We start from the raw sequence: 25,850 nt of genomic DNA, 5'->3' as shown, positions 1-25,850 counted from the left end.
CACATTGCAGCGTAGCACTCCGTCAGGTGTGGATTTATTCTTTAAAAAAAAAAAAACACAAAAAACCCCAAAACCAAACAAAGTGTAAACCTTAGGGTTATCAGCCTGCTAACATAACTTATCATTTCAGGCCCTCTTTCTGAGCCTCCATTACTATCTTCCCTATCCCTTTTCTCTCCTGGTGAACATTCAGCACCTTTCATAACGATGCTGAAGCATGTCAGTGTGAAGTGTTAAGCTAAAGCCTGCCTTTCAGAATGAATTCTTGCTAAGGTAAGAGTTTTGCCTCTCTTTTACAACGCTTTCGCCAGAGAAAGCTCTCTTGGTGCTCTTTATGCAACATAATCTTCTGTAAGAACCTTCTACAGTTTGGAAGACCAAGGAAAAGTTCCCAGGTTTTCTGAGGAGAAGAGAGATCTCCAGTCTTTAAATAATAACTATTCCTTTACTTGAAGGTGCATAAAGGAAGTGCCGTGGTTGATCTGACCAGCATTTTGTCTCTATTGCCCCTGCTCTGCAGAGGCTGTCTTTGGGCTGCCTTGAGAATTTCTAACATAAACTTACAGCACTGGCTCTAAAAGCGTAGGTGTCCTTTCTTCTCCCTATGTCTTTAAGAGCACATGAGGAATATGCTTTTCTTCATAAATGTATCTTCAAGCCATTCTCTACACAAATACAAGCAGAAGGTATAAACTTCTGATTTGAGATCTCCATATGTAGGCCTTCTCCAAAGCATTATCCTTGGAGTGACAACTGACACATTGGCAACACAGCCTGTATAGACGTCCAGATACCCTCTCATTCCAAATTAGATAAGAGATGTTAGGGACTCGTTAGGTATTTATCTGTGCAACCAGCTTCAGGGATTTCTGAATATAAGCATTGCCACTTCCCGTGTTGGGTTCGAAGCTTGGTTGGCTTCTCCTCCCACAAGTCGCAAGGCTGGGGCACTCCAATGAACTTCCTTCAGTTGTTGCTGGACTTCTACCTCTGCGTGCCGCTGCAGTGTGGAACCACAGTCTCAGCTGATGTTGCTGGTGCTGCTGTTCTGCCAGCCATTTTGGGACTATTTACATCTTTTCCTTTGCACAGAAGGATGATCAGAATCTCATACAACATGCAAGAATGTGCAGAACTTATTCAGTACGATATTCCTAAGGAAATTAACCCAGCACTTATTTTTAATTTTTAAAATATATATATGTACATAAAAGAGAAATCTGTTATCTTTTTATTTGCTGGAGCTTCCTTGTATTGTGGTCACAATTTGCTGTTAACAGAAAAATGAAGTCAGTTATAGCTTTTTGGTTCTTTTTCAGATCCAAAGAATAAAAAATTTATGACGCTTTTCTGGAATCAGTCCTAAACATACATTCTGGGACTTGTTTCAAAAGAATTCTTTATTCCAAAAATAACTCCATATTCCAAAATTTTCGATTCAGTATGTGCTGCCCATATTAAAAGCTTAAACAGCTTTTAAAAGCTTAAGCTCTGCATATATCCTTTGTTTCAGAAAGGTATTGTGCAGTTTTCATTGTCTCTGTAACAAATAGGTTGATTAAAACAAAACTTTTCAACGCACAGTCTTAAAATGTGATTCATGGCATAATGATTTTAAAATCAAACTCAGATCTGATGTAAGTAGATGCACCACTAAATTTTTTGTAACAATGACTCATACCAGATCTGAATCTGGCTCTTTCATTAGAAACTGAAATCTTGATACCTCCATTACTGCAACATCGGCCAATTTTGTTTCCTCTGCAACTTTAGTGGCTTCTGCCTCCGTGTTTTAGAGCACTAAAATTCAGCACAATGGAAGGGCGTACAACTGCCTAAGGCACCAGATTTGGACAAAGAGCATCTGGCCTCATCTGGTACAGACTTCCTGTGAGATCTTTGTCTCTGGAACTATTTCTGTTAAAAGACCTGAAAATCTAAGCAGTGCGTCCTTCTACTTTTACTACCTCTGGCTCTGGGGTGCAATCCAGACCTCTAGTTTGGTGTCAAGGCTTGTGACAAGGCGTCTGGGGAGAGTTACGCAGTTCAAAGCATATGCTTTCATGGTATCTTTCTGAACAGCAGTTCAACTTCAATATCTGTATTAGGAAGCTGGCTTCCCCGTGCATTCAGCAAAGACATTTTCCCTCCATTGATTTCAGTTAAATAGTTAAAGAAATATAGAACAAATACATCCCATGAAGTGGTAATCCAAAAGCCTCTCTCCACCTGCAGAAGATCCACCCAGAGCTGGACCAGAAGAAACAGTGATGGAGCTTCACTGAACACTTTCTTCTCTGGGGGCTCCAGAGCCTGGAATTCCTTCCCCTTCACCAAACCCGTGTAATGCACCTAAATGTATTCTTTCCAAGAGGTCAGCATTTGCTAACGGCTGGCTTTTAAATGTGGCTGGTAGAGGAAGCTGTGTGGCAGGCCCTGCTCTCCCTAAAGCTCCTTAGTGACTGGCAGTCTCGGCCCTCCATGTGTTCAAACTACCTTTTGTCAAAAGAAACACCTCTGACTTCTGCACAGACAGACATGCCTTGTGCTCATGAAGAGGGAGCCCGATTCTGCAGCCTACTGCATAGGGCACGTATCTGCGAGGGGGCAGTTTTCCTCTCTGAATTTTATTAACTTCAATACAAAGTGGGGGAGGAAGACTTCCCTTCGTCTAAGGTGAATGCTTCAGCCAGCAGGTGACAGACCAGTGGTCTCCTCATACCTGGTCTGGCCCCATGAATGGTCCGTTTTCTGCTGCGTAGGGGAACACAGGCACCACCTGCTTAAACGCTTGAAGTTAGGTAACCTTTCTGAAACAAGCCCTTAAATGAGCGACTTTCAGGATTGCAATTGTTTCTCAACAGCTAAAGCTTTTTGTCCAGTCTAAATGCAGTAGCATTCAGCTTCTGATCTGGATGATCAGGTAATGAGAAGCACCAAATACATTAATGTATATTCTCAAGCCCCTACGCTCATGATGCTACCAGTGTTATCAAATACTAGTATAATGCTACCAAAGTAAATAAGGACGGGCAGCAGGTGATGAGGTTTCATGTAGAAACAGTGAAGGGGAACACATCCCCACACAAAAATATGCTGGTAACATGAGCAGTCTGACTCACTCCCTTTCCACATGCTCCCCAGCTCTGCCTGAACAGCAATTTCCTTTAGAGAAGCTGTTTCTCTTTGATTCTTTAGCCAAAGCCAGGCGTGCGAAGAACCTCTCCTTTACTTACTTCCAGGCTGCTGGTGCGGCCTATACCTGCCTTCACACCGGGATTTAGGCAATGTCTTAAGCCCTACAAAGGATCTCAAGAATTACACTTAATAAAGCACTGAGTTTGAATCATAAAGGACGATTCTCATTGTGTTAATTTAAAATATACCAACCAAATTTTCATCATTTTAGCTTTAGAGCTGGATTTTATAAATATAAATAATATAGTAATATACTTAATTGTTAATTAGCCATTTTTAGAAGAAATATGGAAAGGGATAAATAGCGATATGATATAGAGTATATTAAAAGGAGATTAATATATATTAATACATATAAGTAGAATAATATTTATACTATTATGTGTTAGTTTACACAATACATTTTATACAATTATTTATGAGTTTTTTAAACTGTAGTAAAAATTAATGCTGATGTAAAGCTAAGATAGAAAGACCTAGGACTTCAGCTCTGCAGATTCCAACAGGTTATTCCCACAACATCAAGCTTATCCACAGCTTAACTATTTTATGGTGCAACATTTTTAACTTCACATTAAATAAAGCACCATGATTGTAACTTAAAAAGAAAAACAGAAACGAAAATGGTACTGAAGTATTGCAAGAGTGAGTTGTAAGAACTCTGGCTTCTGGAATTTCCTGATACTCAAGTGCCTGACTTCGTGACTTGGTAATGCACCAAAACTAAAAATTTCTTTTTGAAGAAAGGAGAGGAAAAAACCCCGTACTTTATTTGGGATTTTTCTACATGCTTTTGACTTCCTTAGCGCATCTTATAAATTGCCTAAGCATAACCTTATACCTCTTTGTTTAACATCAACCAGAGAAATAAAATTAATAAAGGAGGCCTCAGTAATCTGTCATATGCCTTATTGTGGAGCACAATGTGCTCCAGTTAGCTAGATCCACTACTTTTCACCTACTTTCTGTCTACTGCTCTCTCTAATCCTCACAAATTAGGGCATGCCAATCTGCTCTCTAAACCTTAGTAGCTCCTTGCTCTCATAAAATTAAAACTTAGGTTAAAAAAAAAAGCCTTTAAAAACCATGATATACAGAAGTGGACATATGTCTATGTGAATCTGGATAAGGTATTTATACTTGCTGTACTTACCGTCCCATTCGCTCTTACTCCCCTTGTCTGTTCAGACATAAGGTATTCACAGCAAGGGCTCCATCTATACTTCTGATTAATGCTAACATCAAAGCTACAAAGTTGGTCCATAGATCACAGGTGTCATAATCTCCTAAAACTCAATCCTACCAGCTGTCACCTGATCCTAGCAGCTCTGCTGACTTTTGAAATACTGAGAGGAAATGCAGGCAAGCCTCAAGTACTGTTGTCTATGCCTCTGCTTAACAAGGAAGGAGGTCCAATGCAGACTCCTACCATGCAAGATTTTAAAAAATAAAATTAAAAAAGCGTACTGTCAGACTTACACTGGTCAGGGCAGGCTGTCTTGTCTCATTAAGGACAACGTCAGTGTGGACACAGCTTACATGTTTATCATGCACCTTACAGAGGGAAGGCCCAGCTTCTGCAGCTCATCAATGTAAGCCAAGAATCAGGGTCATGCTCAAAAGGGAAGTGGTTTTTTTTTGGTATGGATTAATTCAAAACACAAAAACTGCTTGCCCTTCTTTAAATGGGCTTTTTACAATATTACATGGCTTCTATTGAGCCTTGTGCGTATACACCTCAGGCAACCAAAGAAAACTATCGTTATAACTGTTGTTTCCAGACACATGCAAGGCAGTCTGCTGACCACCTTTTAAACTGAAGTATCAGAGGCATCTCCTTGAAAAGCATCAAACTTCTTCCAGCAATGCTGTGTGATCCTCAAATGTGCTTTGTTTTACTGCTACAGAAGACATAAGCCAGTCTAGAAAGTGATCTTAAAATCGATGTTTATTGCACAGGTCCCACATATAAGTATATGATACGAAATATATCTGATGTGTGATATGAGAGCAAACAGTAAATGAAAACCAGAAGACTGCTTGTGTATCCAATTTGAACAGTACACAGAGGTACCACAGCAAAGAAAATAAGCCAGGATGAAAAGAAACTTTACAAGCACCACACAAAAGCTACCCTACACAAAGAGCCATATACGCCACATGTGCTTCTAAATCTCACCCTATTTTGAGGAATTTAATCATGGATAAGCCTTTTGCTGTCACCTGTACAGAAATGGATGTTGCACAGACTACTTCAGGGCAGTGAAAATAAGTAGACTATCAAATAGCTGAACTAACAGACATGAATTAAACCAGGGATCCAAACACAGTAAAAGTTTTATCCACATTCATTCCTGCAGACGACAAGTTCAATTGCCGGTCAGTGACATTCATTTTAATGTGAAATATTATTTCAACTTTGCCCTCTTATTTATCCAGTGTAGAAACTACACACAAGCATAAATGATACCGGAGAACCGGGCTGTAGCAGACCAAAGCAGTTGTTTCAAAAGCTCTTGCAAGACTGCTAGTCTGATGAGGATGCTCACATCCATCTTATGCTGAGATCACAAACATTTAGTTTGTGAAAACCAGCATTTTTCTGCACATGTCAGAGGCATGCCAAAGCATAGCCCTGGAGGACCACTGACATCTGGTGGTCATTTCAGTCCTTCCCAACAGTACCTGCAGCTCCTGGCAGGCAACAAGTGCTAGCCGGAGCAGAGACATTACTGAGGTTTGGGAGGGGGGGTGGTGGTGGTGGTAGTAAAACTGCTTCATCAATAATTAGCCTGTATTAGCCCACAGGGCTGCTAGTGTGAACTGAACTCCACACCTCTGGGAATGTAAGTGTTCTTATCTAGAACTAACACACTGAAAAACAGAGGAAGGAAAAAGTAAAAGACAAATTAATTCTAAAGAAAGCTAAGTCATATATACTGACTTTTACCGTGACTTGATCAGATTATATTTTACATTCCAGGGAAGGATTAAGTTACAGGCGTACTCTGTGTTTATTAACTTAGTGGAATTTGTTGGTTACAAGTAAATGCAGATGAACTGCAATATACAAACAAACTCAGTTAAAGCTGCCAGCACATTAATAGTATTGTTGGATTAAACTTACTCTAGAGATGATAAAGCTGTTCTATTTAGAACACATTTAATTTAGCAAGTTCTTGAGAACGACTGGGTCATGAAATAGAATTATATAAAACTGTCTTCTTGACAAATAAAAAAAAAAAAAAGCAGTTTCCTAGGTAAGATGTTTCTTATTACTGAAAAGGAGCAACAAGATTTGGGTCTTCTTTTGCTAGACAGCTAGCACAATATTAAATTATAAGCAGGAATATTCAATGATTTTATCCATTTTGATATCTGCTAGATGGTGAGACTGCCCAGATAGAAGCTGCCTCAGCTGTCTCCAGCAAACTTGAGAGAAGATCTTCTTGATGCTCAAAAGCAGTTGTGTAGAGAGACACAATGCCACCAGCATTGGATCGAAAATGTACTTAGGCCTGTTAGTGCTGGCTGTTGACCGGCAAACATTTAAAGCTATGCTTTGCTTGTTGCAGTTATCTACAACTTGTAAACAAAACTCTGAGACTTTCAGACATCCACCGAGAATACAAACATCTTATTTAACTGCCATAAGATTTTTCAGCCCATCCCAATTGCTTTCTTGCTTCAAAAGGATTCAAGGTCTACTTTCAGGTAACGTGCATTTCTCATTAAACTGGGAGCTCAGTTCAAACCTAATAAAACTCTCAGCATCTGCTGAATAGTGGCAAGTAATCACTGTTTTTCTACACCTTTCCTACATACTATAAGTGTGTAGCTTTGCAAAAAAAAAATCTGCAGTACAAATCATCTGTCTCCAAACTGACCTATATTTTTCACTTACCACTCATATGACACCTCTCCAGAAGTAAACAGATTGATAAAATACAGCTTCACCTTCAATCTAGGCTATATAACCAGACTGAAAGATAGTGAACTGTTTTAAATTACTTCTACAAAATGCATTGTTGTGCATACATTTTCTAGTTGGCTGTGGCACACTGTGCACAAACATTTCAGAGGCACGTGCAATTGCTAACATAGCCAAGTAGCGCGTAAAAAATAGCCAGTGCTTGGAGTGGAAACAAGAAAGGGTACATGGGACACTAGTTTGGAGACAACTGTATCAAGCCACCCCAATGGAAGCAGGAAATGCACACTGAGATAGTTTAGTTTGACTCAGCCAGGGCTTGCAGCTGAGCTGGATACCTGGCTGGGCCAAGGCTACCCAAACGGCTTTCAAAAGACAAGCGTTAGGTTTCTCGCTCCCATTGATATTTCAGCAGAAGTCTAGCAGCTGTTGACCACTGGTGTCTCTGGAGAATTTCAGCTGTGTGGCCCACAAGTCATTGATGTTCATATGTGTTTCAGGTCTCTTCCTGTACTGCTGCATGAACATACAGTGACAAAAGTGGCTCCACAAAGCTACTTTTTTAACACATTCCTAAAGGTCCAACTGCAATCCATAGACATTAATCAGTACAGAGACACTCACTCCCGTACACAGCAGACACAGAGCCTATGTTCCACTTAAATCCTACTCTGAGCATTTAAATTAAGTGCTATTTTCAGTATTTCAACAATGCCAGCTTCTGCACAGTAATGCATTTCACCCACAGTGAAACGCTGTCACATTCTTGCATATCTATTAAATAAAAGCATTATAATTAGGTCAGCTACTGGGTAAAGGACACAATAACCACTTTCACAAAGCACTGTCACAGCCCTTATTGGTCTTCATCTGAAAAGAAAGTCTCTCCCTTCCTTTGTTGTCCCCCCAGCGTTTATTTTCCACAAATACCTTGGCATTGCCAATCCAATTATACAACAGCAGGAGATGATTACTGTGTGACAGTGTTCTAATTCACAGACATAACCTTTCTTCTACATTTATATTTTACCGGGGATATTTTTCCTGGGGGGTAGAGCTGCCCTCCACTCAACACCAGGGACAGACGGGTCTAAAAATAATTTTGCCTGGTTCTAATCGATAACATCATGTTGGCAAACCTCTTCCGAAGACACATGAAAGCGAGGTAACCCATTCCTGCTAGCATGCTGACCAGCAGGGTGGTGCCGAGAACCCTGGGTGCCCTCTTCTTGGCCACGCGGAACGCCGTTGGCAGAACGGCCGAGATTAATATATTGTTGACGTGTCCTAAAACTTTGTAAAATGCTTTTCTCTTCAGGACACGCTCATAATAGGCTTCCAAGTTGGGCCGCTTTCCGTTTCCCCAGTTTCTTCTTGCTAAGCCCAGAAACTTCAGGCGATGTAACGTGACAGCAAGTGATACATCTGCCAGACTGAAGAAATCACCACAGAGCCAAGGCTGATTTTCATCTTCTAGCAGAGATAAAACATAAAGAATTAGGAGCTAATGGAATACAAGCACACGTAGAAGCCTCCCCGGGCTAACATTTAGTTCAGTGCTAGTTCAAAACGCTGTCTAATAAACACCACCAACGCTTCAGCTAAGATGTAACTTTAACCAATGAACATTTTACTAATCCCTGTCCATTCTTTATACAATATTGTAAAGTCTTAGGCTCAGCAGGCTGGCCTACATTTGCTATGGAAAAAAAGAGCTGCATTTCAGGTTCATCAGTTAAAAACCACAGTAAACACTTATTTTCCTCAATTACATTTCTCAAATCTGGATTAAATTAAACAGGAGCAGAAAGGAGGAAGGCAGTGTAACTTTTACTGAAAAGCTACCACTTGCCTGAAGAATTTATCATCTTGCCCGTGTCACTCAACTCTATGGCATTCACTCAAGAACTGCTAATTTGCTGGAGATTTTCAAGTGAAAAAGAAACAGATCAGAACCAAACACACCAGCTCAGCAAGAAGACAGTTTGTCTACTCTTCCTTCCTTTGTGCCTCCTCGACCCCAAACCAAGGGGTTTTCACACTGAGAAGTTTGAGAAGTGATGGCTGTTCACACTGCCCACCATAGCCAGGAGCACGGGCTCCCTCTCCAGTCAAAGGGAAGAGGTGAGCCTCCCTGAGATGGCTCAGAGCAGGCGCTGCCACGCAGCATCACACCCCTAACTTCACTGATCTGAACCACGACCACCTGAAAGGGCTGACCTGTACTGACTACACCAAGAGCTTCTGAAACCCAGGATATGCAATCTGGTAGTCAGCATAACTGCCAGCATGGGTACTCTGCTCTAGCACAGATCCCAAATAGGACTAAGCCGTTCCCTCCTCATTTGCAGCCTTCTGCAGTTCTTCCCACACAAAAGGCATGCAAAACCACGGGTGTGAATATCCAGCAGCACCTCTGTGGAAACACAGAAATTTTGCAATGTCCCTTTCAACTCATTTGCCACCAGAGGAAAGCAACATTTGGTGCACTGCTCTGTCCAATTTCAACCCATTATGCAGGTCTGGAAGAAAGGCCTCTGCAGAGAACGAGTGTATCCTATGTTGCTGAAGGGACACCTGGGGATTCATCCAGTGCATTAAGTAAGTAAGATGGTGTAAAGGAAGACCAAAGAAGCTAACCTGTGTGAAAGAAAGACGCCTGCAGTGGCAGCAGCAGTAACTGAATGAGGGATTTGCACAGTAGCAAGAGAAGCAGAAGCTCAGAGCTTGCCCAGGAGCTGGAGAAGCATTGTTCCCAAACCTCAAAAATGTGAACAACTCGGACAAAATTCCAAGAGGCAGGCAGTAGCCATATGTTTTATTAAATCCTGTGATCCTGGTGGTTTTCATAAGCTCATCAATATTGTATGAGTTGACTCCTTGGGAAGGCTATTTAGCAGAGAAAGCAAAGGATCTGCCGGAAACAGTGACACACCTAGTTTGCTGAACAAAATCCTACCACCCTTTGTGAGTTAAAACATTTTCTGTGACTTTCACTGTTGAGTCAGTAGAAAATTTAACCTAGTTTTTCAATTGCTGGTTCAAATCTACTGTCTTGATAGTAACTGATAATTATTACAACGGCTATTTATAGAGCCAAACGCAAAGAGTTATTGATTTGAGCAGATGCAGTTGATATTGACTGACACTTCATGCAGCTCCCAGTGAAGTCAGAGGAAGGATTCCTATCAGCAGCACTGGGAGTTGGACCAGACTTTGAATATGCAGAAGACTAATCCCATTCAAACAAAATTTGACTTTATTTGGATGGACAGCAGGTAAACACCACTGCTCTCCAAGAGGGTGGGAGTGGTGGGTTGCTTAATGATTATCCAGATCACTAATTCTGCATATCCCACGAATATCAGCACAGTATTTACAAAAGATTGTAATAAACCTGTGTTAAACATTAAGGACATGATCACTACAGTGAACTGAGGTCTACAACTACAACATTAAGAATAACATTCTTTAGTTAAGGATTTCTTGTTTTATTGACAAAATACTGCAAAATTGTGCAGCTAATTACATTCACTATGCTGAAAATATGATCAAGTACTCTGATAAGACAGTAAGAACTCACTGACAGCAGCAGTAAACTAAACTAGTATTTAAAACAGTATTGATCCCTTCTGCGATGATTGATCAATATATTCTAAAAGTACCAAATCGGATACATCAAACCAGTTCTATAATGGTGCTGTCAAGTTTACTCAGTCTCCCCAAACATAAGCATCAATAGGAATCAGCAAGAATAATTCCTTACCTGGTGTTTCCTCATTTCGCCGCTGCAATTCAGTCTCAACCTGATCCAAAACTTTTTCCAGTTCATCCAGTATTTTCTTTAGGTATTTTATATTATCATGATCCAGCAGTTTAGACTAAATATACATAGAGGTTAGTGTTTTAGTCATTGTACAGAACTGACACTTTTATCAGAGAAACTTTTACTTAGATATTACTTAGATAGTGCTTATTCATAAAATGTAATTATTTTCTCCACATAGTCAGCTGGATGCCATTTGGATACTGGTGAAAATTCAGATAACAGAAGAGAAAGGTAAAGATGCTAGATATCAAGGTTTGCCTTGCCCTGCAGGTTGCTCAACAGCCCAACACCAGCACTCATGTGCACTTACCTCTGAAGTCCGCGGGGCCAGTCCAATACTTCAGCACACACTTGAAGTGTGTAGCTGATCTGGGGGACAGAATGCTTTACGTCTTGTAGGGTTAAACCATTGCCTGACACTACTGGCAATGACAGGTGAAACAAACGTTTACATCGTGACAGAAAAAATCTGACACTAAGAAGCTCACAATGAAGGGGGGGATACAAAGAGTTGTCTTACTTTAAGGCGCTTCTGTTTTGCTATATAGGCATCTTGAAGGTCTGGATTTTCTTCCGCAAGTTTCTTCAACTCCGATTCCGTGTTACTTATTTGGCCTGATACAAAAAAAACAAAGGAATGACATTAGATACCCAAATGTACCCATAATGCAACCCACAGGAACTAAGGAATAGCTTGTGTACAAATATCACACCAAAGGGAAGTGGTACTTCAGTGAAGCATCACCACCAAGTTGGGATTCAAAAATACCATGTTTTGGAAAACTTAACTGCTGCATAAATCAAACCCACCACACCTTCTGCCTCTCAGTTTGCAATGAACTCTATAAAGGGGTGATCTGCCAGGGAAGAATGAGGAGTTCTTGTTAAGATTTTTTTCTTATCTTTGCTCCCCAAAACTGCACTAAATCCATGAAACTCTACTACAAATACCTTAGGTCTCTGACGTTTTTGTACCTCAGTTCCTGGGTTCCTTACGCATTTTTCATGTTGTTAAAGTCCAGATAGGCCCATACTGAGATTTTCTGTAGGTCACTGTACATCACATGTGTAATTCTACAGCAAAAGCCAAAATACCACTGAATATGGAACCAGGGTGTTTTCAGTTAGCCAAAACACGACACCAAAATCTGTGATCCCTTTTGGAAACGTTCACTACAGAGTATAAGGATGTTCTAGAAAAACATTCATTACATGACTTAGAGAAGAAACAATGTGAAAAAATTAAGAACATTTTACTGATTTCTACTACATGGGTATAGCCTTTTCTCTCCTTTTTAAGGGGATTTTGCTTGAAAATGCCATACTTACAGACCTAGAATACCAAAAGATAGTGAGTAATCAGTTATCTTCTAAAAATAAATAATTCTAGTAATAAACTGGGAACAAAAGAATAATTACAGGGCATGAATCACCTCTTACTTGTATTTGATAATTAAGATTAGTTCCAATTAAGTCTTATAAATTAAACTGATAAAAAATTCTTGATAGAGAATAATGAACTCATCGTTTTATATGTTCTTTGTTTCAACCTGACATGACTGTGAAAGCCATCTTTCAACATAGTGTATGAAGAAATTGAAGGATGTAATCACACAACTAGAATCTTATATATGCAACTAATTATTTCATTGGATTTTGCATGCATAAACATAATAACTCACTGGCTGGTGGCTTATTATATCTAGCATTCTGAAAAAGATCAGCTTTTCAAAGCTGAAAACTAAACTATCCGGGAGAAGTTTGAACAAGCAAAGGAATTGTTTAGGAACACTCATAAGCTATTCAAAAAAATTGCCTCAAATCAAGAATGTAGGCTATGCTTTAAGTGTAAAAAGATAAGAAAATATCCCAATTTAGACAAGTAATAATTATAGCTCTAGAATTGTAGCTCTACAATGTGAAGATGTGTGTGTAAATGGACAACAATTTATACTAACTAGAAGCTAGAGGGGAAGAATACATATGGTCAGCAGAACACAAGACAATGTTGTAAAGTGAACCATAACTATTACCATGTGAAAACAGAAGAACTATCAATAATGCCTACAGTAAAGTACAAGTGTTCAATAAACAGTTAGCATCCGCATTGGGGGGGGGAGGGGGGGAATGAATAAAAGACAGTACACCGATATAGGAGAATAGTTTGTGTTACTTCAGTCAAAAAACGAATGCTAAGTACTCTTGCTGACATTACCCATTCTAAATCTCTCCAGATACTTTTTATAAAGAATTTATTTTTAAATAAACATTGATCAATGGACTGGCAACACTGACTTCTAAATAGTTTGCAATGCTTAAGAAGTTGCCAGCAGATGGAAAGAAAACCAATTCTGCGCTGGTGTTTTATAAAGGATAACTCACTCAACTATAAGGAAAACAGCCTGACTTCACTTCCGACAACATAACAGCATGGCTAATAAGAGAACTGAGTTGCCAAAAATTTTAGGAGGATGACAACACAGTTTGTTGGAAATAAAAACTAACACAGTATCATCTTTTATGGTATTATGAATTTGGTAATAGTATAGCTGTATTACATTTCAAAGTCTGCAGTATTTGACTTTGTTCTATGGAGTTCTAAAATACCATACAAAAAAAAAAAAAAAAATCAACATGACATAAAGCACCGACACTGACAAAAAAAATCAGAGATCTCAGAACGTAAGTGTAAACAGGGAATCCTCATCCAGCCATGTTCTCGGGATTTCATCCCTGCCCTAGAAATAGTTAGTTCTTTCACAATACTTAGAAGGAAACATAAAAGCATTAATTATAGTTTGCCATGGTACAAAGACTAGAAGGGACATAAATCAAGAAAAAGCATGGCACTGATACCCGGTGGTCTGGACTGCTTGATAAACTGGGCCTAAGCAACCAATCAATGTTTCAACACAGTCCTGTGTAAAATATAAATTGAAGCAAAAGATACAGGCCATGTTTCTTGGCAATAGGGCTGTAAGTTTAAGAGCAGTTCTGAAGTTAGACTGAGGTCATGATCCACAACCAGCTGAATAAGGATTCCCAGCGCTGTTCTGTGGCTGAAAGTAATGCTGGAGTCCTTGAACATACATACAGTGGAAAAAAAAAACAAGAATTAAAATATTTATCTCCCTATCCAATACCAAAGTAAACAGACTTCCACTGTCCAGTTGTGGTGTCCAAATCCAGGGAAAAAAAGGAAGGAAAAAAAAAAGGAAAAAAAAGAAAAAAAGCAAGGGAAAAAAGGTAAAAAAAAGTAAAAAAGGTTAAAAAAAAAGGAAAAAAAAAAGCTATAAGAACTGCAAGAATATTTGCCAAGGATTTTCCTGAATATCACTGAACGTTGTTTAAACTAAGTATTTCTGTAAACTACTGGATTTGAAACAGAAGTTCATTTCAGGAGGTTCTCTGTTACAAAGGGGACTGGGCAACATAACCTGCAGTTATTTCCTCTGCCCTTAATGTGTTTTTTCATGGGAAACTGCTATGTATATATAAGTTCATCAGGTGGAATACCAATCCCAAGGAAGTCTAAGGACATTTTACCATTGATTCTACCAGACCACCAGTTCCATCCTTTATCCTGATTCTATACTGCTGCATTATTTGCACCCATCGTTTTGGTTTGAATTGTGCTTTAACAATTTCCATTGGTCCGATGAACCCAAGCTACTTACTTCTTCACACCTTTTTTTTTTCCTATCCCTGGCACCAAGTTGACACTAGTACCTTCCTCGGACAGAAAGGCCTGATGATTCTCTTATATTAGATAAACAGACTCTGTTTCATTGAGGCTAATCTGCATTTGCACCACTTTGAGAGGAAAGCAATTGCTTTAATTTAACAGGTAAACTTATTACAGGTTTACCACCACGAAAGAATGGCTTTCCTTCAGTGTAGTGGTTTGATGTGAGCAGTAATAGAGCTGTTCCCTAGAAATTGTTTTATAAGCATAAACAGTGAGGTCAGAAAATAAAATACTCACAGCTGTCACAGCTGCCATTTTCTGTTATGCATAGGAAGGATATTTTTAATCAGCAGGAAAATTAAATCCACAGACACCTCAAAAATGACACCTCTTTCCTGTTTTCAAATCACAACTGGCTACAAAATCAATAAGAAGTACATGCACAAATTATCAAGGACTGCAAGTAAAATTGGAAATCTGTGTTCGATATGTACTGCTTAAGGTGCAGTGAAGACACAAGATGAATGTAATGCAACATCCTATTAACTGATAGGCATTCAGAGCTATACCAGTACATACTACGAATTCTGCTGGTAGCATAGGCTGGAATCATGGAGTCCACTGTTAACTCAGGGTGCAGGATGCAGCCGTGTGTGTAGGCATCCATAGGCAAGGAGTCTAAAAGCTCTCTGTAGTGTTGCACCCTTGGATAATACATGCTCCCTTCTTCTGGCATTAATCTTGGTACTTCCTCTGCCATACAAAGTTAAAAACAAAGTTAAGAAAAGAACCACCATGTAATTGACCAAAAGCAGTATTTCCAAAGTTACTTCAGTTACGTTCAACCAGCACGGATGACACAGCCACAGTTAAGAAAGCTTTGCTTGTTCCCCACCATAACTCACCAGGGTTATCACAGCTCAGAGAAATGTATACACATGTACTTCATTTAAAAACATTCTAATATTTTCAATTCCTATGCAGCAACCCACACGAACACGTATTTAAGAGGCCTTCAAATGAGAAAAACAGATTCAGCATCTACTTCTAGAAATGGGTGACCATGGCACACAACTCTTTAGCCCTCTTACAGGAGGGCACAACTGAGGTTCTAGTGAGCTGTTACAGCTGAAACATTACTACAGCTGCAGTGCTGTAAAAATTCCAGCCCAGGAATCCTGCTCAAAGCATGACTACAAGTATTCCTGCACACCGAGTTTTACCCTGCCCTTGATCCACCATGGCCCTGACTCCTCATGTGATGAAAAAACCACCATTAAATATGGATTACGTTCACCAAACAATGAAGTTTTCTTTGTGCCTTAGAAATCGCAGCGCTAAACCCCTGAAGCACAAAATGTTGCCTCTTCACACCCAAAAAAATACAACTCTGCATTTTCCTCAGAAATTGAGGCAGTCTGTTTTGCTGCAATACAGACACAAAGAATTTCACAAGCCTGCACGTGGGCACTTCTGAGTTTTTTCTCCCTACTTTTTTTTACCTCTCCACTTTCAGTAAATTATTTTTGGAGCCATTCGACTTCCTTTTTCTGCCCAAGGTTATTCTAGAATTAAGTATCTTTCTTTTTTTTTCTCCTCACAGGGAAGCACGACCTGCCCACCAACAGCAGCGCTGCCCAACACGTGGATTTTGGCGGCAGTCTCACCACAGGCTTAGCACAGCCCAGTGCTGCCATTACTGACTTCTCCATCCTTCCTGAAGGATGACCGTGGTAGGTTTTTACTTACAGCTGTTTATAAAGGTGCTGGAAGGCCTTCAGTTCATTTTAAAAGAATGTGGTTTTACCCCACACCACCAACTATTAGGAGAGCCCATTTACTTGTGAGAATATAAAGGTTTTCTGGTCCTGCACGACCCAACACGTAGCGATGCGGAGCTGACCCCAACGCTGCTGCATGCTACGCGTACGCGGGGAAGGATTTCACACCGAAACGCCTGTGGGATTACCATCTACAAATGTCGCTTCAAGGTAATCAATGATCTGCGTTGCCTCACAAATGATGTTTTCCCCATGGATCAGCACAGGCACTTCTCCAGCGGAGTTTAAGCGCATGAACCATGGCTCGTTGTGCTCGCTCAGCGGCAGGTTTACGTCGTGCTCTTCGCACTTCAGGGCTTTTTCGGCTATCGCCAACCGCACCTGCAACGGCATCACCGGCGTTACCCCGGGAGAAGCTCTCCCCCTCGGCCTGCCGAGCCCGCCCTGCCCTCCTCCGGCCCACCAGCCGCCGCGGCGGGAAGGGGCTGCCGCTGCCGCCACCGAACCGCGCCGCGCCCGCCGCTACCCCGGCGGGAGGCGGCAACCCGGGCCTGCAGGCCGCCGCCCGCCTCACCTTCTGCGAGGAGAAGGACTGCGTCCAGTGGTACAGCACCAGCGGCGCCATGCCCGCCGGCGGGCCGTGCTGCGCCGCGCTGCGCCGCGCTGCGCCGGGCGGGGCAGGCGGCCTGCGCGGGCGCGGAGCGGCGGGCGGGCCCGCCCCGCGTCAGCCTGCGCTTGGGAATTGGGGGGACGACGACGACGGGACACCCCGATTTCCCCCCCAGCCTGCCCCCGCGCTGCTCCGAGGGCGGCCCTTGCCAAGGGGACACCGCCCACCGCATCCCCGCGGGAAGCGCGAGAAGATGGATGCGCAGGTAAAGAGGTCACAGGGCAGGATTTCCCCCCCCCCCGCCTGTTTTTTTACCTTGTCTTTTTTTCTAGAACAAGTACTACCACTGTGAATTTCATGGACGTTGGCATCACGCTTTTGGAAAAAAACCCCGATAAATATTACCAGAAGACACCCTGAATTGGACCCTATGGGTATAAACACTGTATTGCACAATGCACTGAAGTTACAGCAAGAAGAAATAAAGCCTCAGAATAATATATGCTTCTTTTCCCTCCAGATGTGCTCTTTTAATCTCAAGAGACAAGGCTTCTCAATTATTTTTTCCAGACAAAATGAGAAAAAAAAAATTTTGCAGGGCTTTTTTCCTATGTGAAGTAGGGTACTGAAAAGCATCTGATAACAAACACTAGCCTCCATCATCAGAAAATGCTTCCTTTGTATCTCACAGTGGAGATAGCTTAGGAGATGCAGTTGCTGATAGTGCACGCCTGATTCATTAGACACTGTCTGCTGCATCAGGGAGATGAATAAACTAAAAATCACGGTGAGATGAGAGAGTCCAGAACATTGTTCTCTTTGTCCTGACTGCTTGATCCGCAATAGAGGCGGCTACTTCAGGTGAGCCTGATAACCTGCTCCCACATGCAGTTTCCATATACCAGATGAATCCCACCATTAGTATCCTGAAGATCTGAAGCTGGTATGTTGAGAGCTATATCCCAACAATTGCATTTGATTTTAAGGGAAATTTTGACTCATATTAAGGAAGGGAACAGATTTAAGTCACTGGAAGAGACAAGGTAATGGACGAATCTTATAAATCAAAAGGGAAGAAACAAAGAGCCAGCTTCCAGCCCCGCTCTGTTCACACGGGGGGGCACGAGGGCAGCCCCGTGCCTTCCCCAGAGACTACTCCCAGCTAGAGCCACAAACAGAAATAATCTCTTCAGAAGGGCAGGCACCATGAGAGGCTTCTCACAAATCCCAGCTGACAGTAGTCAGTGCATTACTGATGGCAAATCCCACATTTTGGAGAATTGTAATTCTTCACAAGTTGGAGAAAGTGCTTAGAATTGGTAATAAGAATGCAGTCACTGGAATGAGATAAATATTTTACAATTGGACATATTTCTCTCCAAGATATATGTCTAAGGTAAGAGTGCTGGAATACCCTCTCGTGCACTAGGGCTTTAAAGCCATGATTAGCTGACACACAGGTTTTCTCACAGGTCTCTACCTGGGTTGCTGTACGGTTCCTCACAGCTAGATCTTACAATATCTCAAGGCAAAGAAATGAGCATTGTATACCTCAGACATAATTTTTAAGAAATTTACATCCACTGGGCACTCTTTCAGGTTTTGCAGGGTTATTTTCTGGATTTTGCCTTTAAATCAAAATGCTGTCATTTTGTCAGGTACTAGCCAGACCACACTGCTCCATTTTCAATTCTCTCGTTCTACTAATTAATTTAAGCTCAAACAAGGACTTCTGAGTTTGACTTATGTTTTGTTACCTGTTCTAGATGCCTAGAAAGGCAACGAAAGATACCTTCTAACACAATAAGAGGACCAGTGAGAACAGCATTTCCCAGTTCAGACCTTTTCAGTACCAGAGCAGCTGCAGTCATACCCGGGTGTTTCTTCCTTTACTCTTGCCATCAGTGTGGCCATTCACTCCCACCAGTATGGCCATGGGCACCGTCCCAGCTCGCCCAACAAGGGTTCAGCTGCCGGAGGGTGCCCGGGCACCCCGGGGCGGGGAGCGCCGGGGCTGGGCTCCCCCCAGCCCGGCAGGCAGCTGTTCTCCCGACTGACCACGCGAGGCCTCCCTTTTCCAAAAACAGGATGCAAAGTACATTCCCCCTGAAGGCTGATGCCTTTTTCCTCAGGACGAGCACGTATCCATCCACCTACGCCTGCTCCCAAGCCCCTCTGCCTTCTCACACGCAAAGAAAAGCGAGCAAAAGGGCAGGTTACAAAAAAGCTCACAGCATCCTGGGAAGCCTTGTTCCACGGGTGTTTACACAAAGCTTTACACAACTGAAATGAACGTTAGTCTCCGTAAAGGTACTTTTTAAACGTGTAAATGTCTTGAATGCAAAAGCAGTGCAAGGCACAAAGCCACACAACTGCAAATCTGACCAGCACCTTGGCACGTTGCTGTTGCAAGCAGACCGCTAGGGCTGTGTGATAGATCACTTTGCTTGCCATGCTGATATTCTTCCCGTTTCTCTCCATGGCCTCTCTTGGGCTTTTTTAAGCATCCTCTACATGTTTACCAAATATATTTATATATACACCCCTCTACAAGTTTTTTTTTATGCACATATTTTTACATCATGGAAAGAAAATAACATTTACAGGTATTACTAATAGATAAGCAGTACCAAAATCAACGTAATAAGCCGACGTATAAATTTGGTCAAAGATCTGGAAATCAGTATTCTGGTTGTTTTCTTCCTTACTTCATCACTTACTCCATGATACAGTCAGGAAACATCTAGGTCAGATGTGTCATAAATGTTATTGCTTGCCAGTAAAAAAATCACAATTTCTTTCTTATCAGATAAATTTTTTTGGTGCATATTGAAAACCTAGTTTGATTAGACCACAGGAAGAAAAAAATCCTCTGCTTTGTTCTATGCAGCCAGAGCCATTATAGCTGAAAATTAGCTGGATTCTGTGTATGCATCATCAGCAGATGCATTGGTTCAGTTCCAAGTACAGAACTGGCCTAACTGACAGTGGTGCAGGAGTTAATACGGGTTGGGAAAGTAAGACGGGTTCTATTCTGGACCTTCTGTCATCAATAGTTATTGGCTAAATTCCAGTTGCAGACACTGCACTACTGGCGATGACATGAGTCAAAAAACCCCACAGCACTGAATTCAGCTACACAGGTGAGATTTAATATTGACACAAGAACTGTCTTTAATATGATTGATGAATTAGATATGCAACCCTTCAGAAACAGTGAGAGCAAAGTTACATCTTGACAGTCACAGTTGAGACTATCTATGCCCTAATTTAACTGTGTATAGAACCCTGGGGGGATGCCAACCTAAGTAATTCTAGATAGCTGATGCATATTCTCAAGAAATATAATTACTGAGTTACCATTTTACATCCAACAAAATCCACCTATTAATAGAACTTATTGAGTCACTTTCAAAGTTACTTAACATATCATACTAGGTTTTATTCAGGGATTTCACCGCAAAATTCTGTCGAAGTTTTCCCTAAATACCATTTCTGTACCATTTCCAACCTGCTGCATGCAGAAGCAGTTGCTTATGTCAATACTTCAGAAATACTGCTTAATAATTAATTTTTCTAGATAAAATTATTCTTAGTAGTTTTATAGTAAGCCTATTTCAAAATAGTTAGTAGTGACTGCATACATTTCTAGTTCTTGAGATATAATACAAGTATTAATTTTTCTAATGCTACAAGAACTTCTACAGTTTTGATGACTGGAATAAATTTTCCTAAAATATCAAGCTTTTAAATCAAGCACAGAAATACATTTAATATATTTACATAAGGTGCAAAAAGGGCAATTTTTTAGCTATAAACTTTAAAATCTAGGTATTATCATTACAGCTATATCAAGCTTTTATACAAACAGCATCTTTCAATTATAAAATCTAACATATCAGCCAAATTCAAAAGATCTAAACTATGTTTTTATGTACTTGCCCTTGTTTGTTGTCTCTGTGCATATGTATAAACGCTGGCTAAGGAACTTCATCATTACTGATCTGTTAGGAAGAATTCTGTACCGTCACTTCACATGCTCATCTTACCTCAAATTTTCTTTGATGTGTAACTCAGACAAGCAAAAATTCTATTAAAAAGTTCCGTGCGCTGTACCTCTGTGCACAACATCCAGGTGTTGATTTTTGAACCAGTTTTAATTTAAGAGCGATGACATTTTGCTGAGCAAAGATTGCCATCATGTTACATGTTTGCACAGCACTAACACATTGGGTTTATAATGGCTGCCCATTAAAATTCATGTATTACCACAGCACGATGAACATAAAAAATAGTATCTTCCAGGTATTGCTTGTGGCCAAAACCAGAGCATGCAACTTTGAGCTAGTAAAATAGATTATTCAGATGCTGAAACAAAGTCCACCAAAGTTAGTGGGGTGATTTCTTCTGACTTCAGTGGGTTGCATATCAGGTCTTAGGCCTGTTCAAATTCTACTACAATCACACTGCAAAATATAAAGATCCAGTAACTGGGATGACAACCAAGCACAGAAAGCCTTAAGGAAATCTAAAGGGTTAAATACAATTTTGTAAAATGTCCTTTGAAGTCTCACGCAGTATTTTCTTTGACTGGAAAATAATTTTAAAAGATCTTTCCTGAAAAATTATAGAAATCAGATTCTTCCCACCCCTGAAACAAGCCTAAAATTGAACCATTTTCAAAAATTTCTAAAAATCTTAGTCACACTTTTTATTGAAAATGTTGTGAAAACTTTTATAAGTTAATTTGTAAATGAGTTTAAACTACACATTTGATCTTTTTCAGCCAACTGCTCACAAAAAATAGTTTTAAAATACTTTAAAGAGTTATCTTGTACTTCAAACATTTTCAATGACAAGTAAAAAAATACCAGCCACTCAGGAAGAGCCGTTACTTCTAACAACATTAATCATTAAGACAACACAAAAAAAGTTCCCATTTAAATAAGGAAATTCTTAATTCTTCAGCCTTAATTCTTGCTGTTTGCTCATTACCTTTGTGCAAGCCCAGACTAAAAAACAAACAGTAGCAGGCAAAACATTTCAATTAGCCTTCCTGAAATCTCACTTCATGAGACAGTCAGACATTCATGTCAGATGGAAGTCCGAAAAAGTGCTTTCAAAAGGTTAGGTCACCCTCTGTTCCAGAGCACCCTGCGCCAGCACAAGCAGCACGGATGACGGCTGCTCTGCTCCAAGCAACAAGCACCCTGTGCCGTCCGTGGGCTCCACACCACCACAGGAAAATCATCAGGGCCGGCTGGGTAACCCAGCTCATGCATGATTGCTTGCGGAGGAACAGGGACCATAAGCATGGACAGAGCAGGGACCGAGTAACATTTTTTTCCCCCCAAACTAAATCACATAGATTATGCACCAGTATTGCAATGTCTTTTCAAATTATAGTACAGCAGAAACAAAGGGGAAACCGTAGTGGTCAATTATGATATATCAATTTACTGTATTTACTGGGTTTTGAAAGCTACAGAAATTTTCATGAAGTTCCACGTCTCACTACATCTGTATTAGCCAACCGGAATTTTTATTCCTGCTGCTTCCCAGTGGAGGGCCCTCTGCATGCACAACTTCCAGTACCAGCTCTCATTTCTGCGCTCGACAAAGGACATCTCAGAGTTCCCATTACACAACTTCCACTCTGCCCGGCCAGACATCAGGGTAGTATTTTGTTAGTCCTTCAGACAGATTTAAATATCTTCTGCTGTTTTTCTTCAACAGAACTGCTACTCCATATTTGATTGGTAATTGCTCTTTGAGTTTTTCAGCCCCTTGGCAAGTGTTGATGAAAAAGCACAAAAGAATTGGGCTGCTAGTTGAATCAAATTAGTAAACCCCAAACTTAAGACCTGATCCAAACTGATTCCACTTTAATTTATTCTTTTTGTCTGTAGGTGAGCCTTATTTCTTAAACATAGTTTAAGCGTTTAAGAGAGTCTAGTAATCAGTTTTGTGGTTTAGGTGTACTGAATAGCAAGAAAAGGTCAACACGCTTGCTTTGTAGACAAAGGTATTTTGTGGCACCCAGGTAATTCCAGTCAAGTAACTCCAATGCAAGTAATGATAATTTAAGAAGTTGGGATGCTTTGACTGGATTGTTACAAACTATCTGTGCCACTTAGCACCCTAAATTTTCAATGCTTAAAAGAAAAGAACAGCAGAATGTAGAACAGCTGGACAAATTCATTATGAAATAGCACATGGACACAATATTCACCTAACTACTCTTGTAAGCAAGACCCTCGTTTGTGAAAGTATAAATAGGAAAAGATAGAGTTTTGGGCAGCAATGGATCTGGGCACTGAATTGCTGTCTGTTCTTTTGGCACTAACTGAAACACGCTGGCATGATTTTTTCTCAACTGCATAACGTCACTCACAAATAGAGAACAAATACCAGAGCTACTGCTCTGAAAACACACTTCCCTCATCACATTTAGCTCAATGAGATTTTCTTAAGAAAAACAGATGTAGTGTATTCGTGCCAACTGAGGCCAGTCATACTTGCTATTTAGCATTTACCGAGTTATCTGACCAAAGGAAAAAAAAGAAAGGCTATACAGAGAAAGGGATGAATTTAAATCCTGTGTGTGTAACTGATACAAATGAAAGTATGAAGTTGTCTCCATGCCCTGTGCAAGTGCAAGGGAGAAGCAAGTGCAGCAGGTGATGGTATGTGTCTGAAATAACAAACTTCCCACTAACGCCCCAGCTAATGCACCCGCTGGGGAGGCAAAGCCAGAGGAGAGAAGCTGCAGAAGCTGAAGCAAGCTTTTCAAATTTTAGAGACACAAAGGGGTGGAGGAAGATGCAGTGCCTCAGTTCAATTCCTGTAGTATCCTGTCAAGTCCAGTGGCCGGAACATAAACACAGATTTGACTTGCGTGTTACAGTCCTCACAGCAAAATACAAACTTCAAAAATACATAGAAGCTATATTAATAGAAGAGTCAATATGAACAGAGCTTAGGGACATGAAAGTGAGAACATCTTTTTGGCCCAGAGGGGATAATCTATCTTTTCAAGGTACAGAAATTAACAGGGTTTTTAGTTGATTTTGAATAATTAACATTTTCCCTCTAACATGCTAGATAGCCCACTGCCACAGACCTTCAGGGCTATCTTTATTTCAGTATATTGCGCAAAATGAGAAATAACTGGAAAAAAACTTTTTAATCTCAGCCTTTCTTGGACTGCACTTTAGTATACATTTTAATTCCAGTTTTGACATTGTGTATGACCTAAGACAGTTGAACAAAGAGATCGTTTTCAGTCCACCTTTCCTCTTCTACAAAAGCTTTACGCTTCAGTGGTTCTAAGTCACTGGAAAACATAATCAGGTTAACATGAAAAGGGAGTCTAACGAGAACATGGTTCATATCTTGGAGCAGTGTTTTAATACTGTGATTAAATTTGTATTTACCCTAAATTGCGTTTTGTTTGAACTCGCTGGCTTGTGATCCTGTTTCCTCCTGCTTTCTTGATGTCAAGTTCTTCACTGCTGGCAGAAGCTCCCTCCGAGCTGCAGCTGCATCTGTAAATGTTTCATCAAAGGCCCTGAACGTCTGGTAACCAGCAGACCCGGTGGGTGCTACAAATGTGATCTGGGTCTATCTCGGGGAAGAACAGCATGACCGTATTTACTGCTGATGCTATTCTGGGGGCTGTATGACGTGCATCTCCCCTCTGGCTGAGCAATGCTTGCCTGTTCGTCTTTCAACACTCACTCCAAGCATGACAGGATGAAATAAAACAAAATTTACTGGTAGCAAGCTTACTTGCACATTGAAAACTTCCATTTTAATGACTTCATCATACGCACACACATATGCTTATTTCAATAATAGTCTTAAACATTTTGTAGTCTAGGTAGATTAGACAGGTTACTTTTTAAAAAATCAAACCATAAGATGATAAAGAAAAGTATTACTACATAAACTAATTCAAATTAGTATGGAGGCACAAGCCTATTTGTCCCCATAAATTAAATTTTAACTCAGGTTGGTGGCAACACGGAGGCTCCAGCTCTGCGCAACACCTCCAAACATGGACAGCAGCGTGTCTCCAAAAACTGTGAAAATAGGGGAGAAAAAATACTGCATTTCTGGAAGCAGTCATGCACATAGGATCACCTCGTCCAAATTCAGGCAAGTAGCTTTTAGGTATACAAACTGAAACTCACTTGGGTAGCCAGCAGAATGAGCCAGGCACTTCCAGTGATTGATGAAACCCAACATAGCACAAGATCTGTACTACATTTTGTAATAGAGAAGAGGAGAAAAAAACAACAAAATTTCAGGTTAAAATGACATGCACACTTTCCACACTTCAAATGTTATAATTTTGCCAATATTAGTATATTTAAACAAAAAAAAAAATCTAGAAATGTGCCACTGACACCATATGGCACAGAAAAGACCACAATTTTTTTCTTCTCTTAAGCCTATACAAATAAATTTTAAGCACTAAAACTGGAGAATCACAAAGTTGTATAGTGCCCAATTCATTCACTTTCTGGATACTGAAATTTTGGGTAGGAAAATCCTGATATCATGAATTTTAAAAAATGGCTGATATTTAAAAAATATTTCATTGGGCTCAATTTTCCAAATATGCTGAGTAACCAGCTGTTAAAAAATCAAATCTCATTAAAAGTTTCATTAGTTAGACAAAAACTGTGGTCCCAAACTTACACAAAACCAAACCCATATCCCTTTATACATGGTAACAAAACTGTAATCCCCTACTTCTAACTTTAGCATGCTGTATCACAGAACTGCAGTCTTCCAGCTCTATTACT

At 40.5% G+C, this 25,850-nt stretch overlaps 1 protein-coding gene across 1 annotated transcript; it reads right to left on the bottom strand.

The window, feature by feature from the left end:
• Positions 1-8,029: 8,029 nt before the first annotated feature.
• Positions 8,030-17,119, bottom strand: GDAP1 (ganglioside induced differentiation associated protein 1). The gene is made up of 6 exons (XM_075085269.1): positions 17,002-17,119; positions 16,616-16,808; positions 15,226-15,399; positions 11,479-11,573; positions 10,896-11,010; positions 8,030-8,602 (listed from the first exon to the last, which is right to left on the bottom strand). Exons 1-6 carry the CDS (start codon positions 17,050-17,052, stop codon positions 8,220-8,222), a joined length of 1,011 nt encoding a protein of 336 aa, XP_074941370.1. The 5' UTR covers positions 17,053-17,119; the 3' UTR covers positions 8,030-8,219.
• Between the last annotated feature and the right edge of the window lie 8,731 nt (positions 17,120-25,850).

The sequence above is a fragment of the Phalacrocorax aristotelis genome, chromosome 2 (genome assembly GCF_949628215.1).
Source record: "Phalacrocorax aristotelis chromosome 2, bGulAri2.1, whole genome shotgun sequence".
In the NCBI taxonomy this organism is placed as follows: Eukaryota; Metazoa; Chordata; class Aves; order Suliformes; family Phalacrocoracidae; genus Phalacrocorax; species Phalacrocorax aristotelis.
Note: the sequence above shows the minus strand (reverse complement) of the source record. Positions and strands in the feature narration are given on the sequence as shown.